Genomic DNA, 27,340 nt, shown 5'->3' with positions numbered 1-27,340 from the left:
TCAAATATAATATTAAATTTTATATACATTTTATGTAAAATAAATTCGGATTTGGATCGGATATAGTTAAAATTCATATCCGAATTCATATTTGTTGGATTTTTGCTTTTAATATTCATATCCGAAGCTACATTCATCTAGTATTGAATAAATCTTTTTTATTCGGATTCGAATTTGGATAAAATTTTAGGTATCCGTATCAGGACGTACCTATGCATACATAGGGGTCTTCATTAATTTAGTTTCTTTTTTAGAATTATTTTTTTCTTTTTTCCCGAACAACCCGAAGCTAAAAATAACGGTATTCTTAACCTTAATATTTTTATATATATTCAACCTTTTATTTGTTAATTTAATTTATTTTTTATTTATTTTTGAAACGGAGGGCAGGGCGGTAGCGGATTACCTATGGAAAGGAATCAAGAAGCAGCAGAAGCAAGAGCAGGCGCAGGAGCAGGGAATTCGGGAGGGCGACGTGTTCCTGACGGTGGGCGGGACGCAGGCGATCCAGGTATGCGTGACGGTGCTGGCCCGGCCGGGGGCCAACCTGCTCCTGCCGCGGCCGGGGTTCGCCCCCTCATCAACCCTAACAATCCCTGCGGTGCCGTCTACTCCGCTGCCCACCTCCTCCAGGTTACCCACTTCCCCTCTCCTCACTTTTCCTCTCTACANGATCCAGGTATGCGTGACGGTGCTGGCCCGGCCGGGGGCCAACCTGCTCCTGCCGCGGCCGGGGTTCGCCCCCTACGAGTCCGCCTGCGAGCTGTCCGGCGTCGAGCCCCGCTACTACGACCTCCTGCCCCGCCGCGGCTGGGAGCTCGACCTCCGCCAGATCCGATCCCTCGCCGACGCCCGCACCGTCGCCGTCGTTCTCATCAACCCTAACAATCCCTGCGGTGCCGTCTACTCCGCTGCCCACCTCCTCCAGGTTACCCACTTCCCCTCTCCTCACTTTTCCTCTCTACAGTCGCCATCTGCGTCCCTTTCTCTCTCTTGGGTTAATTTCATATAGGTCCTCCAAACTTAGTAAATTATAAATATATTTCTATGAAGTTCAATTTTCATATATTGTTCCTGTAAAAGTGTCACGCCCCAAACCTGAGGCATAAAAGACGCTGCATATCTATATAAGCACAACTAAAGTTTATTATGCAACACAAACAAAATTTGGTCTAACAGGTACTGTAAATAACAAATGTAGGTACGAAGAAATAACAGAGTAGAAGCAGATAAACAAATAATTATTTACGAAGTCCAAAATTCACATATAAATGCAATAGACATAAGACGAAAGAGGCTAAAATCAAAACTGGCTACGTCTAATGTTCATTCGGTCCCGGCCCCGCCTTACGAATCAGTCTCAGTACTTGGATAAGCAACCATACACCATATTAGTCGGATTAAGCATACAATACAAATAATAAATGAATACAAAAATTAATTCAAGTGACTGGTTTTTAATTTGTAAAATTTCATAAAACAAGAATTATCAAAATTTAAAATTCAGATCAGATTGAAATTATAAATTTACAAAACATTTCTCTTTCAGCAAATAAACGAAATAAATATTAAGTCTCCGGCAACTAACTATATCATATGATTCGTTGGTGAGATCCAAAGGCACCCGAACGTTCAAACAGAACAGAGGCACCCAAAGGTGCAAACAGAACAGAGGCACCCGAAGGTGCGTGTATAAAACAGAGGCGCTCGAAAGCACAATTACAGAACAGAGGCGCGGATAGTCGTAGGCACCCGAAGGCGCAATACAAAGACGAAGCTCGCTTTTATAACAAAATACATGTTGACATAGCCAACATTAGCATAGCAGAATACCAAGAGACATCATGATTCAAAATTTATTCAGTCACTAATTTACAGAACAAATTACCAAATTTCAAAAATTCTTTTTGCTAAAAGAACTTGTTAATTACAGTTGAAGCTCAATTTACAAAAATATTTAATAATATGTTTAACCTTTAATTTTAAAAGCTACAAAATAAGATTTTCACACAATCAAAGTGTTTTCCTAAATTATTTAGCGAAAAACTAACGGGTGTCCAGTCACTTACTTTAATGTAGCTTTAAAGATGAGAAATTATCCAGTCGAAAATGCGCAGAAAATCAATCGTCGGAACCTAAAATAGAGACATGCGATTCTCTATAAACTAACTAAAAAATGAACTTACAAAGAGGATATAATTATATTTAGAAGACAAGTTTACACAAGGTTTAAATTCGGATAGGCTCGTGACAATCTCAATTACAAAGGTAGGCAAATAGGTCAGGAAGGAACACAAAGGGATTTAGAATATTAAATTCGACAAAACACAATTAGCAATCAAAGGGATGGAGTTTTAAAAATTAAGTTATTCAAAGGAGTAAGATAACATGAACGGAACTTGAAATTACAAATGAAAGGTTTAGTATTCGAAAAGAGGTTTTTCACATTTGGAAATATAATTTTACGATCTACAATCAAATGGGATCGAAATTAGGAACAAAAAGAAATTCGCCCTCTCATAGGGGTTTTATCGAACATATAACGGGCATTCCAAAAATGCGTAGAATGAGCGAGGTTTACACAACTAAATTTTATAGAGGTTACAAGATATAAAATTAGAAAGTTCAAAAGACAAAAATAAGATCACAGCGAATTAGATTTTTAATAGTTTTAATTCCAATCATTAAGAGATAAGTGTTCAAAATAATCATATAACCATGAATAAGGAATTAGATCCTATCAAGAATAGATGTAGAGGAAATAAAAAGGAATAGACCTTCTTGAAGACGGAGTGACGACGACGAATCAAAAATATCAATGGATGAGGATTGCGGCGGTGATGGTTGCGACTAAGGATGATGGCAACGATGGTAGAGATCGGATGGCGTCGCGCGCGCATGTGCGGAACCGTGGAGGTCATACGGAAGTGGAGGGGAGAGGGATCGAGCGACAGAGAGAAATAGATCGGGTTGAGGGTAGCTAGGAACGAATAGAAGGGAACTAATTAAATTAGGGACTAATTAGGCAACAATATGCCGCCAAGTCCCTCAAAGATTTGAATTTACAAAAAGGTCCAAACTTAATAGGACGGTAGTCAAAACAAGAGGTTTAAAAGTATGGGGTGTTACCAAAAGCCCTGATGTTTTTAAATATGTCCCTGTCGTTAGGATCGGTTATAAAAAATTAGTTAACTATAGGTAAAATACTTAATCCTAGTTAGTTAATGAGGTGAATTGACTTTCTTATCACTCTTCAATTAACAGTTAGAATTTTTGAAAGGAATATTTGTGATGACAAAAAGATCATTTTACTTATAAAATAAACAATGGTTTAATGGTAACAAACCAGAGAGACATATTTGAAAATATTAGGACTTTTGCAGGGACAACATATGAAAGTTAAACTTTGTAGGGATATATTTGCAATTTACTATGTTTGCAGGGGCCTGTATGAATGGAGAAATGCTAATGGTACACACGAAACCCATCTTAGGGTTTAACAATCTATTAGTTTTTTAGTATTTATTTATTTATTTTTGATAAGACAAGGACTCAATATTGATCCTTCGATAAAAAGATATAAGATTTACATCCCCTTTTGGAGTGTATCAGTATCAGTGCTTTTAATTTCTAGACAATACTGTCCATACACTCTAGATCAAGCTGTATGGTATGTACCCTGGCTTTTAGGTGGATGAGATCAACTCACTTGTCTTGTCATTTTTTTTTAATTATTATTAGTGGCCAAGGTGTAAGATGAATAATTAGCATTTTCTTTCTTATTTTTTGGTAAAATGTACAAACACCCCCTAAAGTTTACCGCTTTTGCAACAAGACTCCTGAACTTTGAATGTAGGAAAATAACCTTCTGAACTTCACTATATTTTGCAATATACTGTTACGTCCGTTTGGCGTTGAAGAATTAACGGGAATGGGCACATGACAATCATGTGGTCTGCTTTTTAGGCCAAACAGTGGAGAATATAAAATATGTAAGCCTCTTCTTCTTTGTGAAATGATTGGAGGTAACCTTATGGATGATATGAAACTTTTGTTTAGTGTCGTTTGGAATAAGTAAACATTTGATAACGATTTTTTTTCCCCCGCTATATGCATTGTATGGAAGTTTTGTTTTACGGAGCAAATATTCTTGGGATGGACTTAGATCAATTAATTATGAATGAAGTTAGGGCTGGTATTTTTCAGGAATATGTTCTATTCTCTTTTTGTATCAATTTTGAGTTCTATTTGGAGATGAAAAAGAGGAAAGCACATTAGAGTATTGTGTATGCCTATCTCCGTTAACTTTTTTGATGCCAAGCAAACGGTAGGGTAGATTGCAAAATATTGTGAAATTCAGAGGAATTTTTTTCAAAATTGAAAGTTTAGGGGCCTCTTTGGTAAAGCGGGAAAGTTTGGGGGGTGTCTATACATTTTATCCTTTTATTTCCATTTTTCTTTGCATTGTATGACGATTTTTCACTTTATTGTCATGTGTTTTAGAAAGTTGTACTTTCCTATGTAATTTTATTTTGAGCAATCTATTACTATATACTAAAAGGCGTGGAGCACTCTCCGTTTGTTGATGTGTGTCCTGCCTATATATTCAATGCATCCAATACATCGTAGATCCTATAAAAATATAATTTTATTTTAATGGATATATCTAAAGGTATAGTTGAATCTCTGTCTACACTTACGAGCAGTGCGGTTGAATTTACCACAAATTTGACGCTGATTTTTAGTGTGAGGCATCATTGGTTTCGAACAATCCCGAGGAAGTTGTTGAGGCATAGGTGGGTATTGTTGATGATGCGTAGGTTGTATAAGTTGAAAATATTTATATGGTGATGCTTTATGTTGTCCACGCCTAGGCTATAGATGACGACCATCTCGCTATCCTCATCCTTCTCTAGATCAACCATTCTGGCTTTACTTTGTTCCTCATCCATGGTTTGCATGCAGGGCACTAGAATCTCCGAAAGAGGATGTAGTATGGCTCGAGGGTCACTGCACTTCTATGTTTTCTTGCAACAGAAGAGGATGAAGTTGATCAAAAGTCGGTTTGGTTCTGTGAGTTTCAATGCACTCACAAAACCGCGATACTTTTTCGGAGCCCTAATAAAACAGTCATCACGAGATTGTGATCAGACTCACCTTCCCTAATGGCTAGAAGTGTGTCCCCGATAGATTTGACCTTCTGCATATACTTTGACATAAGTCATTGACCCTTTTTTAATACCATGCAAGTCCGCCTTAAGAGAAAAGGCAGTAGAGGTGGTCTTATCTAAGAAGTAATTTTCAAGGAAGATTCAAGATTCGCGAGTTGACTTCGGCTAACTGGATATTACTATTTGATAGAAAGGGACATTGTTGCATTGATCCATGAGAAGATTGTAGAATCCTCTCTTTTCCATTGTAAATAATTAGGATTGGGTTCAAGCTTTTTGTCGACATCTACCGTCTAAGATGGTGGTACATCCGTTCCATCAAAGTGTGAGGCTACTTCAAAGCTTTTCAACATGTTGAGGAACACTTGTTTTTAGACCAAGTATGTAGTGTTTGATAGCTCTAGGAATAAGTGTCTTGATATTCACCACAAGTAGAAAAATGTTAGCCGCCATTGAAAAATAAAGATGAAGAGAACGAGTAACTTAGCGGCATCAACAATTAAAGAAAAAAAACAGCGGCGATGGAATACCCTCGAGAAAACTAGCAAGTAATAACCACAGATCCAACGACTACTAAAACGCAGTTAGGATTTTGAGAACATAGATGAGTATAGGTAGCTACAAGATCACTACAAGGTAAAGGGAAGAAAGAGTGCCATACTGTAGCAGTGGTACTGTAGCAAGTATTGTAGTGGTGATACTGTAGTAAAATATGCAGCGGCAGTGCTGTAACAAAATACTGTAGAAGCGATACTATAGCAGTAATACTAAGGTAGAACAATAATAGAGAGGAAGAGAACTAGTGACGGAAATGAAGAAAGAAGGATGACGACTCTGTTGATTTTCCCTAGAGGGTTTGTGGCTCTGATATCATGAAAGATTGGGTAAAACCGTAAAAGCCCCTTTTAGGATTTCCATTGAATATATAGTGAACACATTTACAAAAAACACCTTATAATACATGTTGTGTTAAACTAAACCCTGTATAAGTAAAGTACAATTGGCAATAGCGCTAATCAAATAAAGACATAAATGATTAGACTCTTAACGGCTATTTTTCTAAATTGATTGGAAGATTTGTTAGATTTAATAGCTTCATTGGCTGCCAACTATTAAGCCAATTGGAGTACTCCCCTACTTTTTGTCAATTATCTATTTCAAGTCCTAATTTTAGAAAAATTATATCTAATTTTTCCAACGTTTTTATACTTTTGGGAACTGTTTGGTATTTAATTTTGCTAAAGTTAGGGATTTCTTACAAAATTAAAAATATGTTTATAAATTCTGAAAAAACATCATAAAGTCAATCAATTAGAAAACGATGAATTAGGTAACTATATTTTATTATAATATTTTCAATTCTTGACATTGGTTGCATAGGTTGACAAAAAAACCTAAACAGAGTTAGAAGAATAAGAAGTAAAAAAACACAAAAAGAGGATAAGTATCTTTTGGACAAACTGGTCTAAAAAATAAGCATACTATGAACTTCACTTTTTTGCTTCAGAAAATTTTTATATTTTGGAATCAAATGTTGATACAAATGTGTTTAATATATATATATATATTTAATAGTAATATATACTGTATTTTACAAATATAATTAAGAATGTACCAATCGTACCCGTGTTTAATTTATTAGTAGCTTAGAAAGAGATTTTATGTGGCATATCTTATTAGATTAGAGGTATCTTTAATTTATCCTTTTCTTACATTGTTTCCTCACCATATTACGAATACTATATGAATTCTAGGCCTACAAATGAGAGGCCTCTTCTGTTTGTATTCAACATTTAATCTAATTAATAAAGAAGAGTTTCTTCTTATTGGCTTCTAGCTTGGGTTAAGTTAGAATTTGAGGTCTCTCTTTCCCTCGGAGCAAAATGGTGTCCAATAGAGACAACAAATGGTATCACAACAATCATTAGAAATTGGAGATCCTAACAATTTGGTTGAACTATAGTTAGAAGTGGAGATCCTAATATATTTGCAGAGAGGTGAATGGATTTTGAACTTACCGGTGCTCGTTTCTCATTGTTCCTTTCTTTTCTAAATCAAAGAAACCCAAGGACCTGTTACTTGCCAAATAAAATGTTGTGTATGTTTCAAGATGAAGAGTAAGGCTGTAACTAACAAAATTTTCATGATCCAATTAAAGTTTTACCATGTATTAGCAAAGTGTGGGAATTGCTGCAAATTTGAAAGGTGAATGGGGAGTGTGTGACGCCTCACTTCCCAGTGGGTCACCTATCCTAGGACTACTCTAGTCCTAGCATGCTTAACTTTTTAACATCTTGGGCCTAGCCACCGTCCAAAATGCTATAACTAGATTAAGAGATTTAATTTTGCTATATCTTATATATAGGACTATCTGGGGTCTCACAATTTCTCCCCCTTTAAGCTCTGACGTCCTCGTCAGGCTCATACTCACAAGTATTAGGCGATGTGAGACTCATCTCGCTAGCTTTAACTGACCTTGTGGGGTAGACGTGCTCTACCCACAACAATCATTAGTATGAGAGCCTCGCTTTCTCCCCTGTATAATCCTCACTCAGTCGAGATTCATCTCACATTTCCGGCTGGTAATTATCTATGATACCAACTGTGACGCCCTACTTTCCAGCGGTTATATTTTAGGACTATTCTGGTCCTAGCATACTTAACTCTCTTAATCTCTTGGGCCTAACCACTGCCCAAAATGCTATAGCTGAGTTTAGAGATTTAGTTCTACTATATTTTATATATAGGACTATCTGGGGTCTCACAGAGTGTGAAGAAAAAAAGTAGCGCAAATGCTAAACTTAAGTCTAGAAATTTGAAATTGAGGTTTTTCTTAATATTTTATGAAGGAATTTATATTGCTTAGTTACTAAATTTTGTCCTTTGAGTGGGGATTTTATTGGAGAATGGTTTTGATAATGCGGAAGTTGGTGATTCATGCGGGCCATTCCATCATAGCTTTTTGTTGACAAGAGGTTGAAAATTCTACATGGATGCCCTTATTTGATGGTTACAAGGAAGCCTTTGATGCCCGCCAACTGTACCTGATTTTTTCTTATATTTTCATTAAATAACCTGAATTTTTTTTGACCTACTCGTTTCATTTCCCATGCATTCTTTTCCTTAATTTTCAATTTTTAAGAAAATTTGTCATCTGAAGCCATCAAAACTTGATACAAAAACACAGAAATTGAAAAAACAGTCGAAGCATTTCGTTTTTGTTAGTGACAAAATCTATGTTTTCTTACCGTAGGTCAATCAAGTTTCAATATGATGTGACATGATCACCATATAGTGTATGCGGTAGCGACACATGCCAGTTCTTGTGCAGCTTACCTATAAGTTTATAGGCTTGTTTATATGGTTTAGATAAAACATTATAGTGGCATAGATAACAAACTGTAGATGAAGTACATCAACATCCCAACAGTAGTGTATATATAATTAGAAGGTGCATGTGCAACCATTTTGAGATATAGTTAAGATCATTTTGAATATAGTCGAATTATGTGTAATATAACCACATAAATGATCATTGCTTAAAGAAATCGCAACTAAAAGAAACATCCAAAATTTAGAAGGCTTGCTTGAGTTTTTGTTGAACACTGTCACCTCCGATGTTCGAAGATTCAAGCCGTCTGATGCGAGAAAACCATCTATACACATACATTAATTACGAATCCATACCCAGCTTAGTGCTCTTACCTTGAATTTGGGGAGCGTGTGCCAACTTTATTCCTTCAATATACTGGCAGGATAGGTGCTGATGATCAGCAGAAGGCACATATTCATTTTCAAAAATTGGCATGAATACCCTATGCTTGGTGTACTAGCCCCCTGTCTTTCAATTTGATTTACCTCCTCCCTCTGCGTTTTTGTCCATTTGACTCGTTCTTTATCTCTCCACACTAGTTGTATTAATGGGATGTACTGGTTGGCTAAGTGCTGGCTCTTAGATGAGATCAAATGTTTAGTGGTATTAATTGAGCTGTTCTCACTATCATACTCTTGGTTCTTGTTATCCTGCAGCGGTATTAATTGAGCTGTTCTGACTATCATACTCTTGGTTCTTGTTATCCTGCAGCGGTATTAATTGAGCTGTTCTGACTATCATACTCTTGGTTCTTGTTATCCTGCAGCGGTATTAATTGAGCTGTTCTGACTATCATACTCTTGGTTCTTGTTATCCTGCTGCCGGATGTGAAAGAATTTTTGGAATAATATTGTGATAGTGTTTTGGTTGCCCATTTTACTTTCAATGGATCAATCTAGGAGGCCTATTTTGCTTTTCCCTTCATGCTTTCTGCTACCCCCAACCAATGTTTCTTAACAGAGCTGTGAGCTTTCGTATGAGATGGTAGGTTTGTTGACAGCAGTATAGAGATTGGCGAGATAATGATAGTTTAGTATTGTCTTTTTTTTAAAAAAAAATAATATAGTGTACCAATGAAAATAACCCTCAAGTAGAATGATGAGAAAGCTGTAGTTCGACGGTATCTTTGAAAAAAAATATATAGTGTATCAAATGAGGAAAAACCCTAAAATACAGTTGATTAAAGTGTAACTAAGCCTACTATTGAATTAATACTATTGAATTAATTGTAATAAATGAAGTATCTGAAATTTTTTTTTTGTCTTATTAGAATGAGTTTGCAAATATATACAAGATAAGGATCTGGATTTCAATTAGAAACAGCATAACTCCATAATCTAAAACAATTGCTGACTCCCTAGTTTTTCAAAGAGAGAAGGTTCACAAATATCATATTTCTTGACAATACATAAGTTGAAGCTAAACTTTATCTAACTGATTGAATAGCAATGATGAAAATAAATTTTTTTGGTTTAATTTGCTATTTTATCCAATCAAGATTATTAATTAATGATGATTGAATGGTATCATTCTGGTCTTCTTTCTGTTGCAGATCGCTGAAACTGCAAGAGAGTTAAGTCTCCCAATTATTGCAGATGAGATATATGCAGATATGACATATGGGGATGCCAAGTTTTTGCCAATGGCTTCATTTGCCCACCTGGCACCAATTATTACTATAGGAGCATTGTCGAAACGCTGGATGGTTCCTGGTTGGCGCCTCGGATGGGTAGCCTTGTATGACCCTACTGGTGCTCTTAAGCAAGTAAGCATCAAATTCTCGCGGATTTAGGAGACGTTTTGCATTGTTCATCTTTTTAGTCTTCTCAAGAATTACGGTAGGAATCATGTCTTAAAATCGCTTCCAAATTTTGTTATAACAGCTTTCTTTTCGAGCAACTAAACATCTAGTACCACATTTCATCATGGTATTTAGACTAAAAACTTTTTATATAGGGCCATGGCTACTATACTATTATGAGTATTGGAGCCCTCGTACTCATAAGTTGTTTTTAATGATGGAGCTTCCAAATGATGGAGCTTCCGAATCGACGATCCACTCCGTTAAATATGATCTAGAGTATTTGAAACTTCTAGAAAATAAATTTCATAAATTTTTGAAATCATAATAAAGTCTATCAAGTGGGCATAAAATGAACGGTCAAAATCGAACGACGTCCTAAAAAAGGATGATCGGATCCTTCAATTCAAGATCAGAGTTATTGATCTTTATCTATGTAGTGAATAGAATTTTCCATCAAAACTTCAACAAATTCCAATTCTTTTACACCGTTAAACTAGCAAGTATCCCATACCGGCCGTTAAAAATTGTCAAATCTGTGACCTCTTGATCGTAAGGTAAATGATGTCGAAAAATTATAAAATTTAATTTCTAGAAGTTTTAAATGCTGTAAATAACGTTTAACGGTGTGGATCGTCGATTCGGAAGCTCTATCATCGAAAACAACTTATGAGTACGAGGGCGATCGTACTCATAATAGTATAGTAGTCGGACCCTTTATATAGTTCTAACATCAAGCATGAGTATTTGCTCTACATTTTCACCTTTTCTCTAGCTTTGGCAATCTTCCAATGCATTTTATAGCTTTCACTTTCTTTTTCTGCCATTTGTATAGATAAATGTGATGCTATATTCTCCTGTAAATTTTTGTAACTTTTCAACTTCTGTTGGAGTTTATTCTTATTTGGTGAAACGTAAAAGAAACAAATCCAACCACAGGTATGCAATAATGTTGAAGGAATTGTTTGTCTTATCGAAAAGTAGGACTTCATAATCAAGTTATTTACAATTTGTCGGGTTCTTATATCTATTGTTGTTTTTAACAACATGGTTCTTACATAAGGGCACTTTGACAAGAAAAGAATTCAAGAAGTGCAAAAGGAGAACAAAACAAAAAAGAGATTATTTCCTTAACGATAGGAGCAGATGAAAATTAGCATGCAAGGTTTGGTTTAGCTATCCCTATTGAGAGGGAAAAAAGTTTTTATTCAATTATTTTTGCCGAGATATTTTCCAAATAAATAAAAAACGCAAAATGCTTATGTGATTGCAAATGTGAAGACAACGGCAGGCATATCTCAATTGTAGTATTTGATTATTTAATTTTGTAATGTAATCTTGTAGGTGATTTTTATACTTACTCTCATAACATGATCTCCTTGAAAATATTTAAATTATCCGACATCCTATTTTTATGATTCTCAATGTTTCACCGAATATTTTAAGCATTCCATAAAAGTACTACACCTCAATATCAATTATGTTGTTTTAGGCAATCTGTGTAGCAAACATTAAAACTCACTCTGAATCAATTTAAGCATCTTCATATTTTCAAGCCTTTCTATATGATCACATTGTATTACAAAGGTTCACAGTTAGGAGATTTAGCAGTAATCAGTTGTATCTTATGACTTTCCAAATTACTAAAAAAAAAAAAGTTTCCCTTTTGCTAATTTATACTATGGTATCAATTCAAAATCTTGGACCAAATTTTATAGAGGGGTTAAAATTTCATATAAAAAGTAGATCTTGATTCATATATATATTTTTCTTCTAATATATTGTGAGTAATTAAAGCTTGTTTTAGTGGCCATCTTTGCGCTGGTTTTCTCATTCAAAAGAAAACTGTCGATGATAACGGCTAAACTTATTTAAACTAGGACTTATTTTGGTCTAACTAGCAACTTGTTCAGTTTGAATTTCTGAATATGCTAACTGATAACAATTAGTATTAACATCCTCAACTGCCATTCAAATATATAAAAAAAAGAAGCGTCCACACTAAGGCCTCATTTGCTATGGTATATTTATTGTTTCCTTTTCTCTTAAATTTATGTATTATGCAATTGAATTCACTGATGAATAGGCTTCTCATCTTTTATAGAAAGAAAAGTGAAAAAACTATCTACCAATTTTTGGCTTTTTTTGTTGCCAAAAAACCCCCATAGATGTACTTGTAGCAAACAATCTATTATTTGCCGGAACATTTAATTGCATAGAGCCTGAGTTTAGAAAAATATAGAATAAGTATAACCAAATGAGCCCTAAGTATTCTTCCTGTAACTTTTTCGTTTTATTATTAATTAAATAACCTAAAGAACATTTCCTTCTCTGCTGACAATAGTCTGTAGGCCTTGTTGAGAATGCTTCATCTATTGCAGCTGCTTTCAGTACATTAGAGCCCCATAGAAGTTCGAAAATACTTCCGGATCCCCTTTCTCCTTTGTGGCTGCTCATCGCAAGGATAGTGTGTTAGGACCTTATGTTGAGGAAGCACCCGATGGGTGCTTTCTCAATGGAAGGTTCCACCACACTCTCTATGTGATAGAGCTCATAGTCGTGAAGCTCTAAAGAGCTTTCTGATTTTTATGGAGGTTTAAAGCATTTAAAGCAGCTGTTCCGGACAAAGCATAACCAAACTAGACCATCATATTTAGTAGCCTTACAAAGTGACCTATGATGATCACACTATGTGACACTGCAGCGAAATGGAGTTTTTCTGAATCAATAGATGAAGTGAAAACTATAATTCTATTGATTTCTTTCACCTATTTATTAGCTTTTATAACATGAATGTTTGCCATTTTTGTTTTATGGAAGGTCCGGGTGGCTACTGAGATGCTCATGAATGTTACTTCAGGTCCATCTTCGATAGTTCAGGTCTAGCAGGACCCTCTTATAACTCTTTCTTTTTCGTTTAAAATTTATGAGGACTCCCTCAATTCTAGGCCATTTTGAAATCAAAACCTCAGCTATTTTTCTTTTGATTAACATCCCCTAAATTCTTGATTCATTTGATTTAAGTTATTTTCATGAATCAAATTTAACGTTTTGTTGAATTAAGTAATGCTGTTATATTTCACCGTTCTGGATACTCTCAACTGATAAATGTGAATTTTGTTAACAATTAACAATTGATAGCTAATGAAGCTGTTAAATTTAATACATTCTAGAAAAATAAATCGAAGTAAATTAGAAGTTACTTTGAAGTTAAAAGGGGGCGCCAATCACAAAAGCAATTAACGACTCTTGCAAAATGGCCTGCGGTAGAGAGGGTCGTCATATATTTTACTTCTTTTTTTGGTCCTTTTGCTAGATCAACACTTATTCGTATCGGTAACTTTTCACAACAGGCAGCTGTCCCGAGTATTCTTTCTGATTCGCATGAAGAATTTCACAAAAATGTCCTTGCGCAACTCGAATCTTCAGCAGATGCCCTTTACGAAAGAATACAGCAAATTGATGTGCTGCATTGTTATTCGCGGCCTCAAGGCTCCATGTTCATGATGGTAAGACATCGTTCATCATATTGCAAAATTTTGCATCCCAGTATTACCGAGTTTGACAGCGCTTTGATCATTAAATGATAGGTAGAGGTCAACACATCGCTTCTATATGGCATAGGGGATGACATGGACTTTGCAAGAGAGCTGATTAAAGAAGAATCTGTCTTGGTTGTACCAGGTAGGATGAGTTCCCTAGTTGACCAGTAATTTTGCACATACTATCTCAATTTTTGTTCTTTTTCATGTTGAAAAATGGAGAAGAGCTACGATGAGTTTGCATTTTTAAATGCCAACGATAACATTTTAAGTGGTAACGAATGGCCGAGAAAATGTGTTGCATGGGGACGGTGACAATAGATTGAATAATTGTGAATAAATTATCTTGTTTCAGCAAAGCACAACTTGAAATGGCTGTTAAATTTAATATAACAAAAAGACAAGAACTGAAGTTTTCAGACATACCAGGTGAAAAATTCAAATAGAAGTCACTAATTGTTATTACATTCGACATGTTTGTCACCAGTGAATAAACTTTCGTTCGCAGTGAAATAGTCCTTTATTATTCACATGGCTTCGTGCAGCAGCAGAATAAATCACGGTTTTATATGTACTCCTGGATTATAGAATTCGACTTCTGTTCGATCAGAACAACTAATTTTCGTAAGATCAGTTGGTAGATCAAATTCTACAATTTCATTTTGCTGATCACGAAGCTCGTAATGTAATTTAGGTTCTGTCATTGGATTAAAGAATTGGGTGAGAATATTCTTTGGAGTTCCTGCTAGCTTGCTGGAGGAGGCGTGCGACAGAATCGAGTCCTTCTGCAGAAGGCGGCGAGTCAGCAAAATTGCTTTGTAAAATAAGTCTAATGGCTCTAAAAGAACACAGAAATATTCCACCAGATCTAAGTGGCATTGCTATTGGGTCCAACATGTAACATATTGTCCTACACAGTGTTAATTGTAGTTGCATTGCATAATCTAATGTTCTTGTTCAATTGTTGCTTCATAAAAGAAAAGGTTGTGACTAAATGGAAAGATTTTGCTATGTGATCAAGATCTATGCAAAGGTAAGGTTATATACGGTACGTCTGTAGCAAGGGTTTTGTTTAGACGTTGAAATAAGTTATCCAAAGATAATTTATTTGATATGAAAAATGTATTGTGTTATTGGCTGACAGGAGTTTCATTTTTTTTTTTTTCTCTTTGAAAGGTCTTGATATTTATGATTTGATAAGGATAATATAATCTTCCTACGAGGTGATTTATCTTATATCGAAAAATTGAACAGAAGGCTGAATATGCTATTCAATTCGAGACTATAATCACCCTTCTATTTACTAAGTACTTCAAACTTTTTGAGCAAATCAAAAAGGTATTCCGAATGAAATATTCATACATTGAAACAAGGCAGAAGTGCGAGAGTTAAGTATTATGTAGGTCAAAATGATGCACCATTAACATGGTGGGAGCTATCTTTAAAATCTCATGTCGCCTCTTGATGTATTGTAATTGGGCGTGACGAGGATGTTGGCATTTTATCCAGGGAAGAATATACAACCCTAGTCCCACGTCGAGGATGTTGGCGTTTTATCGAGGGAAGAATATAAAACCCTAGTCCCATGTTGGATGAGAGAAGAATTCTGTGCTGGTATATAAGAACTAAGCATTCTAGTACTAATAATTTGTCTTAAGCATTTTGTGTTAGTGGTTTGGTTTCAACAAATTGCTAATACTAATGGACTAGATCATCACATTATGATATATAGAAGTTTGAGTCTTATATCCTTAAGTTTGTAGATGTTCACTTATTAGGTATGACAAATGGGGGTAAGCGTAGGGGTGGAAATGAGTCCCAGCTCAAGCTTGGCTTGAAATTAATTTCGATCCTAAATTTAGGCTCAAGCTTGGCTTGAAATTAATTCGAGTTGAGCTCGAGCGAGCCTAATTTCAAGTCGAGTGAGCTCGAGTTGTAAACAAGCTGCTTGAAATTCTTAACATCATGCAATTTATAGTTTAATTTTTATAAAACATTATCTAAAATTTGATACAAAAATATGTCTAATAGTTCAACATACAAAATAAATGCATGAATATGGTATTATAATATTACGAAAAATAATTTAGGGAAAGCGACTATGCGAGCAAGTGAAAGAGAGGGAGAGAGAGAGCAATTAGAGTAGGGTTTTGCTGATTTGGTTTTATGGGCCAGCAAATATGTCCAATAACCAAAACTCTATATACATATAATTAAAATACATAATATATATTATTATAAATAGGGGCAATTGCTTATATACCCCTAAAAAGTTTTCGACTTTTTGATTTACCCTTCTTAGAAGGCTAATATTGAAAATACCCTTTTGGATATACCTATAGAGTTAAAATCTGTTAATGAACTCTATTATCTCTGTGAAATTACTATTTTGCCCTTTTAAATATACTCTTCTACCATCACCGACTTTTCTTTGACTTTTGATCTTTTCAAATATACCCCTCTACCGTCACCAACATTTCTTATTTGCCCTTAAGTTAAGGGCAAAATTGGCATTTTAAATTTTTTTTAACTGTGGTAGATATTTAACTTACGTTTAACCCAAGTTAACTTAACAGGAGATAATTGCGGGGGTATTTTGCAATAACAGTGGAGCAAATGAAGGGTATTTTAGAAAGAAAAAAAAAAGTAGAGGTAAATCGGATATTTTCAAACGTATAAGGGGTATATAGGCAATTATCCCTTATAAATAACTCACACTAGTTAACTCGGTTCTCACTAGCTTGCCGCTACACTTTTTTCTCCATTTACAAATCCCCAAATGGGTACTTCAATGGATCGAAGCCTTAAGGAGAGCATTCTTTTGGAAAGGGAGCTCTAAAGTCAAGGGGAGGGGGGGGGGCTTGCCTCGTGAATTGGAAAACTGTATGTAAAAGTAAACAGGATGTAGGTTTAGGGGTCAAGGATTTGGAATCAATGAACATGGCGCTATTGACCAAATGGTGGTGGCGTCTCTTCAGTGACCCAAACATGACTTGGAACAAACTAATTAGAACTCAGGCTCCGAAAATGTTATTTTGTAAAGCCAATTTGATCCTCTCTCAATCCACTACGCAAAATAGTCTTCCGCTGCAAAAAAATTCCAACCTTTTGCACTTAAAATAATAACCATTTTGTAAAGTGCGTATTTTTCTTATTTTGTAACAATTATGTTTTAGTCCTCCAAACTTTGAGTTTCTCACCAAGAACTCTCCAATACATGTATTTTACACAATACAACTTTTTCATGGATTTTCATGCAATTTATCATATAAAATGTCATGCTTTTTACAAAAATAGCCCAAAACATCTCGTTTACCCTCTCATTATTTCTCTATAAATCACACTTTTATCATGAAAAATCACAAAACGATCACTTCTACGAATTTCTATACTATCAAACCTAGGGAGTGGCATTTTTGTTTCATTGAAAACTATATAATTTTACAAAACTAGTCAACCCTTCTCGAAAATTTATTTTAAAACCTCGATTTTAAAACTCAATTTATACAAAAAAAAAGGAGAGCAAAAAAAAAAAATAAAAGGATAGTGAAAAAGAGAATAAAGGAATAGTAGAGCAAATGGAGAGAACAGATAAGGTGACAAAAAGAAATGAGAAGAGAAATTGAAGAGAGATATAACAAAGAAAGAGAAAAGAGAAAAAGTGAAGAGAGAATAAGTGAGGAGAGAGAAGATAATGAGAGAGAGAAAGTGCGAAGATAGAGTGAGGCATGAAAGAGAAAATAATAAGATGGAAACTAAAGAGTGTTACAACAAAAGAGAGAACGATGAGAGAGAAGATAATGAGGAAGAAAGTGAGAAGAAAGAAAAAAAAAAAGGAGAAAGAAAGCGAAGGAAGATAAAGAAAGAGAAATTAAAAAGAAAATAAAAAAAAGCATCATAAAGAAAAGTGCGAGAAAGAATTAAGAAGAGAGAAAATAAATAGAGATTAATAAGAGAGTGAAAAAAGACAAATTGAGGAAAGAGAAAGCAAAGATAGAGAAATTACGGACAGAGAAATAAAAAGAGAAATTAAGGAGAGAAAGTAAAGAGAGAGAAACTAAAGAAATAGAAAGTGAGAGAGAAATTGGGGAGAAAGAAAGTGGAGAGAGAAATTAAGAAGAGAAAAGTTCAAAAGAGAAAGTAAGAAAAGAGAAAGTAAAGAGTGAGAAAGTAAGGAAGAAAAAAATAAAGAGCATGTTAAAATCGGAACGGCGAAAAATAGATCTAGAAATTAAATTAATGCAAGAAAAGAAAAAATAAGGAAAGAATACACCGATATTTATGTGGTTCCGCCAACGGCCTACGTCCATGGGCGAAGACGGAGCAAATACTTTATTAATGTCGAAAAGGCGGAGTACAAGAAAATCTCTCAAAAGACCAAAATTAGATCCGAAACGCCGCAACAAGCAACTCCAAGAAAACGGCTCGGCTCCTTCACCCGTATGGAAAACCAACATGCCACTTAATTAATTAGCTTGAATCTTGGGTGCATGGCTAAATTAGAATCGCCGCGGATGCTTGACCGTACGGAACCAAGGTGCATGACTTGGCTTAATTAATTTAGCACCGACCACCACCAGCACCGAACACCAACAAAAGGAAAGGCAACGTTTGGCTAATTAATTAGAGGGTTGCATGGCCTTAATTTTGGTCGCAGCAAGATTAATTCGGCCGTAGCATGTATTTATAATACATGTCTCATAAATAGAGTCTAATCCTAATTCAATTAGAAATTAGATTCCGACTCATAATCCATATATGCCAAATTAAATCTAAATTATATCCAATCCCAATTAGATTAGGATTTAATTTCAATTTAGATAACTATAAATCTAAACCAAATATAACAGAGCAAAATGGAGAGAAATTAACAGAGAAAATGATCAAGAAGAGAGAGCAAAGACAATGGCAAAAAAATGATAAAAACTTTATCAAATTTTCATAGATTAACTCTTTCACTTATTTCACCTCTTCTTAACCTAATCCTCCTAGATTAACAAATTTGTATTGTTCGGTGTAAAAGAATTTCACCTTAAAAGTTAACCTCGACATACCAAATGTAATTAATAGAGAGTGAAAATTTACAAGAATAACATTTCACCCTTTTCACTCGTATAACAAATGTGCCCTAAAACTTAAACATGTCATCAACATGACAAGGCTTAGTAATACAAGATCATCGACTATCCCCACATACCCACTTACATTAGTATTTTCATAGTTTAAAGCTCGTCCTTACATGTCGTGAACCTTCTTTGATATTTCAACATCTTGGCGCAATTCGTCTATAACTTCAAAAACTCCTTTTAAGGTCACAAATAAATCACGGTATTGAGTACCAAACCTGATACCAAGTCAAAGAAGAGTTGCAAGGATCTACAAGAAATTGTTTTTGTACAGGGTCTCTCGATGGACATACAACTTTGCCTAAAACAAACCTAACAATAACAAAAAGCTTAGGCGACGTATTTACTTATTAGTACTGTAACAAAAAAAAATGAACAAATACTTTTTCTTCAAGTTTTTTTTTTTTGTAGGTCTACAATACCTCATGAGATAACAAACGAGCAGAAATTACTAAATAATATGAAACAACCGTTATATTTTTAAATTTAACAGTCTTCTTCACGTCTGGGATCAAGACTTTTAATAGATCCATGACATGGGCTTAAATTAAATGAGAGAAAATCAATTATGGTAAGAGCCTGGCGTGATTCGAATTTAGGATCTCCTACTCTGATACTATATTAAATCATATGAAACAACCGTTATTTTCTATAAAAACTTAAGCTACTAGAGAACGATATTTTTATATTTTTATATTTAACAGAAATAGCAGCAACTTTTGATATGCAAATAGTACTTTTAATCTAAGTATACTTGACATACAAATAGTAAAGTCTCCTCTTTTCCATCGTTGAACCGGCTTCACCATCTTCAATTGATAGTTGCATCCCCAGTAGTTTGCTAAAGTTATTGGAAATTCGGCAAACTACACTACCCAAGACAAACATGAGCTACTAAAGCAGCACTAGAAGGAAAGGAAATAGATACACTCAAACAAGGGATCCAAGGCTAGTCATGTTACAATAGGTAATCAAACTAACATACTCCTTTCACACCCAAATGAACAAATTCTCATCCACAAGAAACATCAGAGAAAATTAAACCATGGCATCTAAAGTTCAAACATTAAAAGCATAAAAGAAACATTCACTCTACATGGTATACAATTACTAGGACATTAAGTTACGCATTTCATCATGCGTGCCGGGTAAGTGTACATGTCCCTTTATAAGACTACTAATAATAGTGGAAGATGAGCGCATTAGACACGATGAGTTGATTTGACAAAGCAATTTCACTAGGTTCTGCTGAGAACCTTGAAACAGATTGCATGGTAAAAGAAAGAATTAATGCACTTCTCTATTCAATAGGCAGAGCAAAGGATCGGCGATTATTCATGCTCATACATGTGAGACTGAAGTAGAACTCGAGTGACTGAATAATTATTATTATAGAAATTGAAGTGGAATGGGACATCATGACAATGAAATACCAATTCTCAGTTTGGTGACATTATGATCGAAAGAGCATAAAATAGAGTAACATGAATGCAATTACTAAATATCAAGAGTCTAATCTCGTAACTTTCTAATTACTATAAAAAGTTTGATCGAGAGAAGGGGCAAAAAGAAGTTGAATAGCCAAGATAAGAAAAATCAAATATTAAAAGATCAACAATGATCCATCGTGGTGGTGACGTCAAAAGCTAACCGCAACCCAAAACTTTGATCGAGTTGCTGTATCATCAAGGCATATAGTAAACTGTGTCCCGTAAAAAAAAGGAAAAGAAAGCTGACAAGAAACACGGAGGATCAACGCCCCCTTGTTGCGCAGGCAAAGGATATCGCGGCAAAAGCTGCCGTGGTTGCTGGGTACAGCCAGGTCCGAACCCCTCCCTTCTTCCTCTCTGCTTCCACCAGCGCAAGCTGCAGGAGTTCAAGCTCCCGACTCAACCCCTCAATTTTCTCCGCCTCCCCCTCCATGTCGGTTTTAGCGTCCCGAAGCTCTCGTTCTTTCTCATCTTTAATCATCTTTAGCTCCTCGACCTGTGATTTCAGCTCACTGGCTACCGACTTCTCGAGATCGAGCGCCTTCTGAATAGAATCCCTGTCAGCTCTCAAGTTATTATTCGTTTCGCCGTAATCTCTACACTTCTCCTGCAAGTCCAACACATCTGATTGAAGCTTTGCAAGCTCATTCTTTAGATCACTAACTTCAGCCTCCTTCTCGGACCTCACACCATCAATCAAGACCTTCTCCTCTTGAATATCCTCCAGCATGCGTCTTAGACGTCCAAACTCTCTCGAAGCTTCGATCTTCTCCGCCTCAAAACGAAGCTGAATTTCTTCCTTCTCCTTCTCCAAACAACTAAACTCCATCACAAGCCTTTCGTGCTCGTCGCCGAGCTTCGAATGGCTCTCCCTAATCTCGGTTAATTTGCTCTGCACTTCCGCCGCCGCCTCCTCCTTGAGGAAATTCACGGCCTCCTTCAACGCATGAACCTCGTCTTGTAATTGTTCGTTCTTCTCAGCGACGCAGCAATACCTCTCCTCCAAGGCCGAAATCTTCGCCTCTAACGCCTTCTTCTCGGCCGCCAGCGACTCCACTTCTATTTGCTTCTCTCTCACCCTTTCCTCCGCGTTCTTCTCGACGCTCGCGACCGATCTCCGCTGCTCTTCAAGTTTTACCTCTATAGCGTTCTTTTCGCGAATCAAGAGTTGAAGGGCTTCTTCTCTCCGCTTTACCAATTCCGATAATTCGTCGTTCTTCATCCGTACTCGCCCGAGGGTTTCTTCGATCTCCGAGTTCGAAATCTCCAACTCGCGAACTCGGGACTCGAGATCGACGAGCGCGTTCCCCGTGCTATCAAGATCCTTCCGGATGGAATCCCTCTCCGAGAGGACCGAATCTAGATGGTTCTGGACCGCTTCCTTGTCGCGCGCCGCAAGATTTAACTTCTCATCGGCCCGTTTTAGAGATTCGGATAAGGAATTCGCGGTCTCTTGGAGAGATCTCGCCTCCTCCTTGTGGACGGCCACGGACGCGAGGGTCGATTCGAGGTCCCGCGCCTTCGCGTCGGCGGAGAGCTCCCTTGCGGCGGCGAGGCTGCGGAGGTCGGCGAGGTAGGAGGCGAGGACGAGGCCGGCGACGTCGCGCTCGGCGGCGGAGAGGAAGGAGTGGTCGAAGGCGAGGTCGTCGATGCGGGAGCGGAGCTGGCTCACCTGCTCCCGCCGCTCCACCGTCTCCTTCAGGAGCAAGTGGTTCAGCGACTTCAGGCTCTCCACCTTCTCCGGCGATGGATCCCTCGCCGGCGCCGGCGCAGGCGCCGACCGTTCCTTCCTCGGCTCCGCCGCCGCCACCGTGGTTGTGGCTGTGGCGGTGGTAGACGCGGTGGAGTGCTTCTTCTTGGCCATGGCCGCCGCTAGATTCTAGGGTTTGGGGAAGATAGGGTTTGTTGTTGTTGATGATGATATATATAGGGGAGGGGAGGGGCGGGAGTGGATGGATAGGGTATTAGGATGGAAGTGAAGTAGCCGTTGGAGGTTCGAAATTCGAATTCGCGAGAAGGGGCCACGGACGGTTGGGATTCGATATCCGCCCTTATCCGCTTCACCACCACATTATTATTTTATTTACGTCGTTTCTACCGCGATGTGTGCGGCTACGGGGATTTGTGCGGCTCTGTGGTGCTCATCGAGCGGTTGAGATACGACATTGCTTTGGGTACCCTCACACACCGTTTGGATTGGTTGTAAGAGGGGAAATAAGTTCTTATCCTTCCCTTTTGTATCCAAACAAAAAGTTGGGGGTGAAAGCTATTATTCTTATCTTACCTGGTCATACCGGCACAATTCAATATTGGGTGGAAACAAGGGTGGGAACAAGCTTGTTCCCACCCCTTTGTTTCCGTGGTATTGAGAGAGATATGTTTTAAATTAGAATTAAAATTTTTAAAATTTTAAATTTATAATTTTAAAATTAAAATTTATAATTTATAATTCTAAATTTTAAAGTTTAAATTTTAATTTTGGTATTTAAAATTTTTAATTTTTAAAATTTAAATTTAAATTTAAATTTAAATTTTAAAATTTAAATTTGATCTTAAATTTAAAATTTAAATTTTTAAAATTAAAAATTTGAAGATTTAAATTTTAAATTTTATTTTCAAACTTTAAAATTTAAAAATTAAAAATTTAAATTTAAAATTATAAATGCAAAATTTAAGAATTTAAAATCCAAATATAACGAGAGGGGTAATATATATATTTTTTAATTTATAACTATCCATTATATTTCTTATTTCATCTTATCTATTCAAATGCTATCTTTCTTATTCCTGGAAACAATCTAATTTTCATCCAAACACAAAATTTTTTTAATTCTCGCTTATACCTGAACTTATACCTATCATTGAATAAAACAGTTTTTACTTATACTCGAATCAAACGAAACCTCAGTGACCTTTAATTGTTTGTAAAAAAAAAGATGAAAATTACTTTTTTCAAAAAATATTCACAAAAAATATTTCTTTTCACATGTTTTTCTATAACCTAATAAAATTTTTTAAAAAAGAGAAGTATAAATTTGTCATTCAAATTGGGAAAAGTTTTTTTAAAAAAAATTATTTTTTTTGTAACCAAACAAATAAAAAAATAATTTTCTAACTAAAAACTTTTTTTCCTAGAATATGTTTTGAGAAATCAAACACTCACTTAAATTTATGAAAATAATAATTATTCAAGAAGCAAAATTAAATTTATGAGCATTTGTATATAATCATGTGTTTGGTAATAAAATAACTAAGAAATATTATTGTAGAAGAAAATATATTTTTGTCTCATATGTTATGCTGAATGAATATAGTTAAATTTGACTTGGAATAATTTATTTTCGTTAAAGTGAGTTATTTCATATTATTTAAGAATAACTCGTTAAATGCTATTCCTTTCTATGGAGTTATTTCATATTATTTAAGAATAACTCGTTAAATGCTATTCCTTTATATCCATAAAATACGACTATTTATTACTTTTCTCATTTTTCATGCTATACTATACTCAACACTTATCAACCTTAGTTCCTAAGCAAAGTAGTGAGAAGACAAGAACGCAGTGATTGAGAGATCTTGTATAAGTTTGTCGATGCAGGCGCTGCGAGTTAGAAAAATGGTGGCTATTTCCAATTATTTTTGCCTCAGAGTTTGTTTGTGCGGCCTTTCTTTCCTTCCTCCACATGAAGCAGGTTTTGTGCTTTGTATTCTTCTACGGATCAAGGTTTAAAGTGCTATGGCATGGGGTCGTGCTGCTGTTTGTTTAGTACGGTATGGCACCGACACTGTCACGCCCCGAGACCGCTACCAATTTGGTCAGGTTCGGACGCGTCGAACAGACGCCGAACGGACAGCACCTCCCCTGTCTGCCCAAGGCTAAACAACTAGATTGTGTACAAGAATTTGCCCAAAAAATGAAATTCTATACATACACAATCAAAGAAGGACACAACAAGTGCCAACAACTATAAGCAAGAGTCACGAGTACATACAAGTGAACAAAAGAGAGATCTACTAGCTATTACATCACATTGCATTCATTTACCTCAAGTTACATTTACACCTTTCCAAAATGGATACATGTTTGCTAGATCATCACCAAAATACATGCACATAGCTCTCCACATCCTCACCAACATAAATCATTTATATACATAGGGTGATACTAATGCAAAATGGAAAGCTACTATGTAACTATTGCTCCGGCGCGATGCCCTTGCCGCGGTCCTCGCCCGGCGTACTCGTACTAGGCCCTGCAGCAAAGTGGGGTGAGAACTATTATCCAAAGTTCCCAGTGGATTCGGCCGCCGACTCCGCTGATCTACCCACTAGGTCCGAGTGGGCAAAAGCAGATAGATAGGTAGATAGATATAAAAACTGTAAATGACATAGTAAAAAAACTATGCTACTATGCCCTAATCATGTGTAATGTATGCATGCATCATATAGTAAGGAGTTCACTAACATGCCACTATGTCCACTAACAATGTCCAATAAGCAAATGTTCAATAAACAGTGCTGTTCTCTTGTTTAATCAATCCTTGGCAATCCCTCGAGCTCGCCCACAACTCACCTCGCCATCCCGTATGGTAAGGAGACTCACCTCGCTCTCAAACCCGAGACCGTCTGCGGGACATCAACTCTGCCCCTCTCGCGCCTAACTCTGGAGTGCACGACAACTTGTATGGCACAACCACCACAAGTATAAACAGACTGTGAGTATGATCCGATCCTCTCAACTCGAGGATACCCTATCAACTAGGACTAATAGTCACTCGGCAATCCACCTATCCCAATATCCATGTGTAAGTATTTAACTACACTATGTTCTTGTTCAACGAGTCATCACTAGGGAATCCACCTATCCCTAAGTTCACAACCCACTAGTGTCACTTTATACTAAGTTATATGCCACTCGTTCTGTTCATTTATGAATCATGTGCCACTCATTATGTCACTAGATAACCATCGAGTCCATCTCTTTTCCTCGGCACTATAGGATTTAATGTCAAGACCCAATCCTTATCTATCCATTATACCAAGCATTCAACTCATACTATGATATCAATTAGAAAGTATAAGGAATGAAAAACAATGCAATCCTACAATGCAATATGCAAAAGATGCAAAATCATGGTGTGCTAAGACATAGAGAGGAACCCGGTTGCTTCAGGATGACATCACCCACCTTTCGACGATGTCGAGGCTCTAAGAATGCTTCTCGGCACTTACTATGATGTCGTCACGGCCTCTGAGGTGGAAACGAAGCCCAATCGGCCTTGTTTTGCCGATAACTTTCCAACAACTCGACGAATCGTCAATCCGTCTTCGCCAACGCGTTTAGACACCTAGCAATTAGGTTTAGATGCTATCAATTGAGATCAAACCCCATTAATAAACAAAGCCCCAATTTGGAGCCCTAGGTTTGCATCTATGCAAAAATGCCCCAACAAACCTCTAGATTCTAACATTTAGCATCTATTAGGCTCACTAGAGTTCGAATCAAACCCTTTTTAAAGCTAAAAACCCAAACCCTAGGTTCTACCATGGTAAGGTTCAAAAGCTTACCTCCAAGCTTGCTCCAATGGTGAGGAGAGGAAGAAAAGGATTTCCAAGGCCCTTCTCTAGCTTGCTTCTCTTTCTTCTCCACCTTCTTCTCTTTCCTTTCCTTCTTCTCCTTCTTCACTTCAAGAGAGAGGGAGAGAGAGCTTAGAGAGAGAGAGGGGATATGTTTGGGTGAGAAAATGAGAGAGGGAGAGAGTGATCTCCCCTCTATACCCCTAACTAATGCAACAATTGCATAATAACCCCTCCGCTTTGCTTCTCTCACACAGTCTAGACTAGGCAATTTTCGTGCTCGGGGACTGGTCTGTCCCTAGAGGGACCGGTCTCCGAGAGCACCCCTTGCGGGCAGAATCTCTTAGCCAGCTCCTACGCGTACGAGGACCGGTCTTCCCCGCCAGGGACTGGTCTCCGAGAGCAAAATTGGTGTGCAGCATTTTTTTGCCACTCACCATGCTTACGGGGACCAGTCCCTCCCATAGGGAGGGACCCCCGAGAGCAAGACTTGTGCGCAGAGCCTGCCGCACCCTCTGCTTACGGGGACAGGTCCCTCCCACCAGAGACCGGTCCCCGAGAGCAATTTCTGCCAAGTGCAGATTTTTGCACAACTTGCTCTGCGGGTTTGTTGTAATGCACTTTTTGGATTTTTGACTTCTTCGGCTTTTTCCGAAGCATACCCACTCGACAATTAGTCGATTCTGAGTGAAGTCCAACTCTCGGATTTCGAGCATTCACTTCCTTACAGACACGCTTCTATGTCAACACATGATACGTTTGCATGCCGATGGATATACATCACCTTCTACTTGCACGCTTTAGTACATACTTGTTTTAGTTTTTCTGATTTCAATAAACTCTTATAATATTATTTTGAAAAATTTAATCAAATAATTATAAATATTTGTTATATATAGTTTACTATACTTATAACTTAATATACTTGTAAATTTTTCAATGGCCGGAAGACTCGATTTAACAATAGGTCGTCAATAAATACCACGACGCATCGATTTAACAATGGCCGGAAGACTCGATTCATCAAGTCCATAAATGCTGCAGGGGCATTACTAAGCCCGAACGGCATCACCGTGAACTCGTAATGGTCATACTGCGTACGAAAAGCCGTCTTATGCACATCCTCCGGTTTGATCTTCAACTAGTGGTATCCCGACCTACTGAAGATCAATCTTCGAATATACCTGATGTAATATACCGAACTTCTAATTCATGAAGTTACGATGTATGTTAGCTTAGAAAGCCATTGGAATCATTCCG

The 27,340-nt window shown here is 36.8% G+C and overlaps 2 protein-coding genes across 3 annotated transcripts in view; one reads left to right on the top strand and one right to left on the bottom strand.

The window, feature by feature from the left end:
- Positions 1–15,008, top strand: part of LOC109719744 (probable aminotransferase TAT2) — a 29,597-nt gene extending 14,589 nt beyond the window's left edge. Inside the window, exons 3-9 of one of the 2 annotated variants that reach the window (XM_020246551.1) lie at positions 391–511; positions 680–928; positions 10,097–10,309; positions 13,166–13,225; positions 13,699–13,854; positions 13,936–14,029; positions 14,582–15,008. In XM_020246551.1, the coding sequence (XP_020102140.1) occupies positions 391–511; positions 680–928; positions 10,097–10,309; positions 13,166–13,225; positions 13,699–13,854; positions 13,936–14,029; positions 14,582–14,709 (1,021 nt within the window). In that variant the 3' untranslated portion in view covers positions 14,710–15,008. Of the gene's footprint in view, positions 1–390; positions 568–679; positions 929–10,096; positions 10,310–13,165; positions 13,226–13,698; positions 13,855–13,935; positions 14,030–14,581 lie in introns of both variants that reach the window. The other variant, XM_020246552.1, reaches the window with a different exon arrangement.
- On the bottom strand, positions 20,439–22,434 carry LOC109719827 (myosin-10). Its single transcript, XM_020246647.1, has one exon. It carries the CDS (start codon positions 22,365–22,367, stop codon positions 20,766–20,768), a length of 1,602 nt encoding a protein of 533 aa, XP_020102236.1. The 5' UTR covers positions 22,368–22,434; the 3' UTR covers positions 20,439–20,765.

The sequence above is a fragment of the Ananas comosus genome, linkage group 13 (assembly GCF_001540865.1).
Source record: "Ananas comosus cultivar F153 linkage group 13, ASM154086v1, whole genome shotgun sequence".
NCBI classification, from domain to species: Eukaryota; Viridiplantae; Streptophyta; class Magnoliopsida; order Poales; family Bromeliaceae; genus Ananas; species Ananas comosus.
Note: the sequence above shows the minus strand (reverse complement) of the source record. Positions and strands in the feature narration are given on the sequence as shown.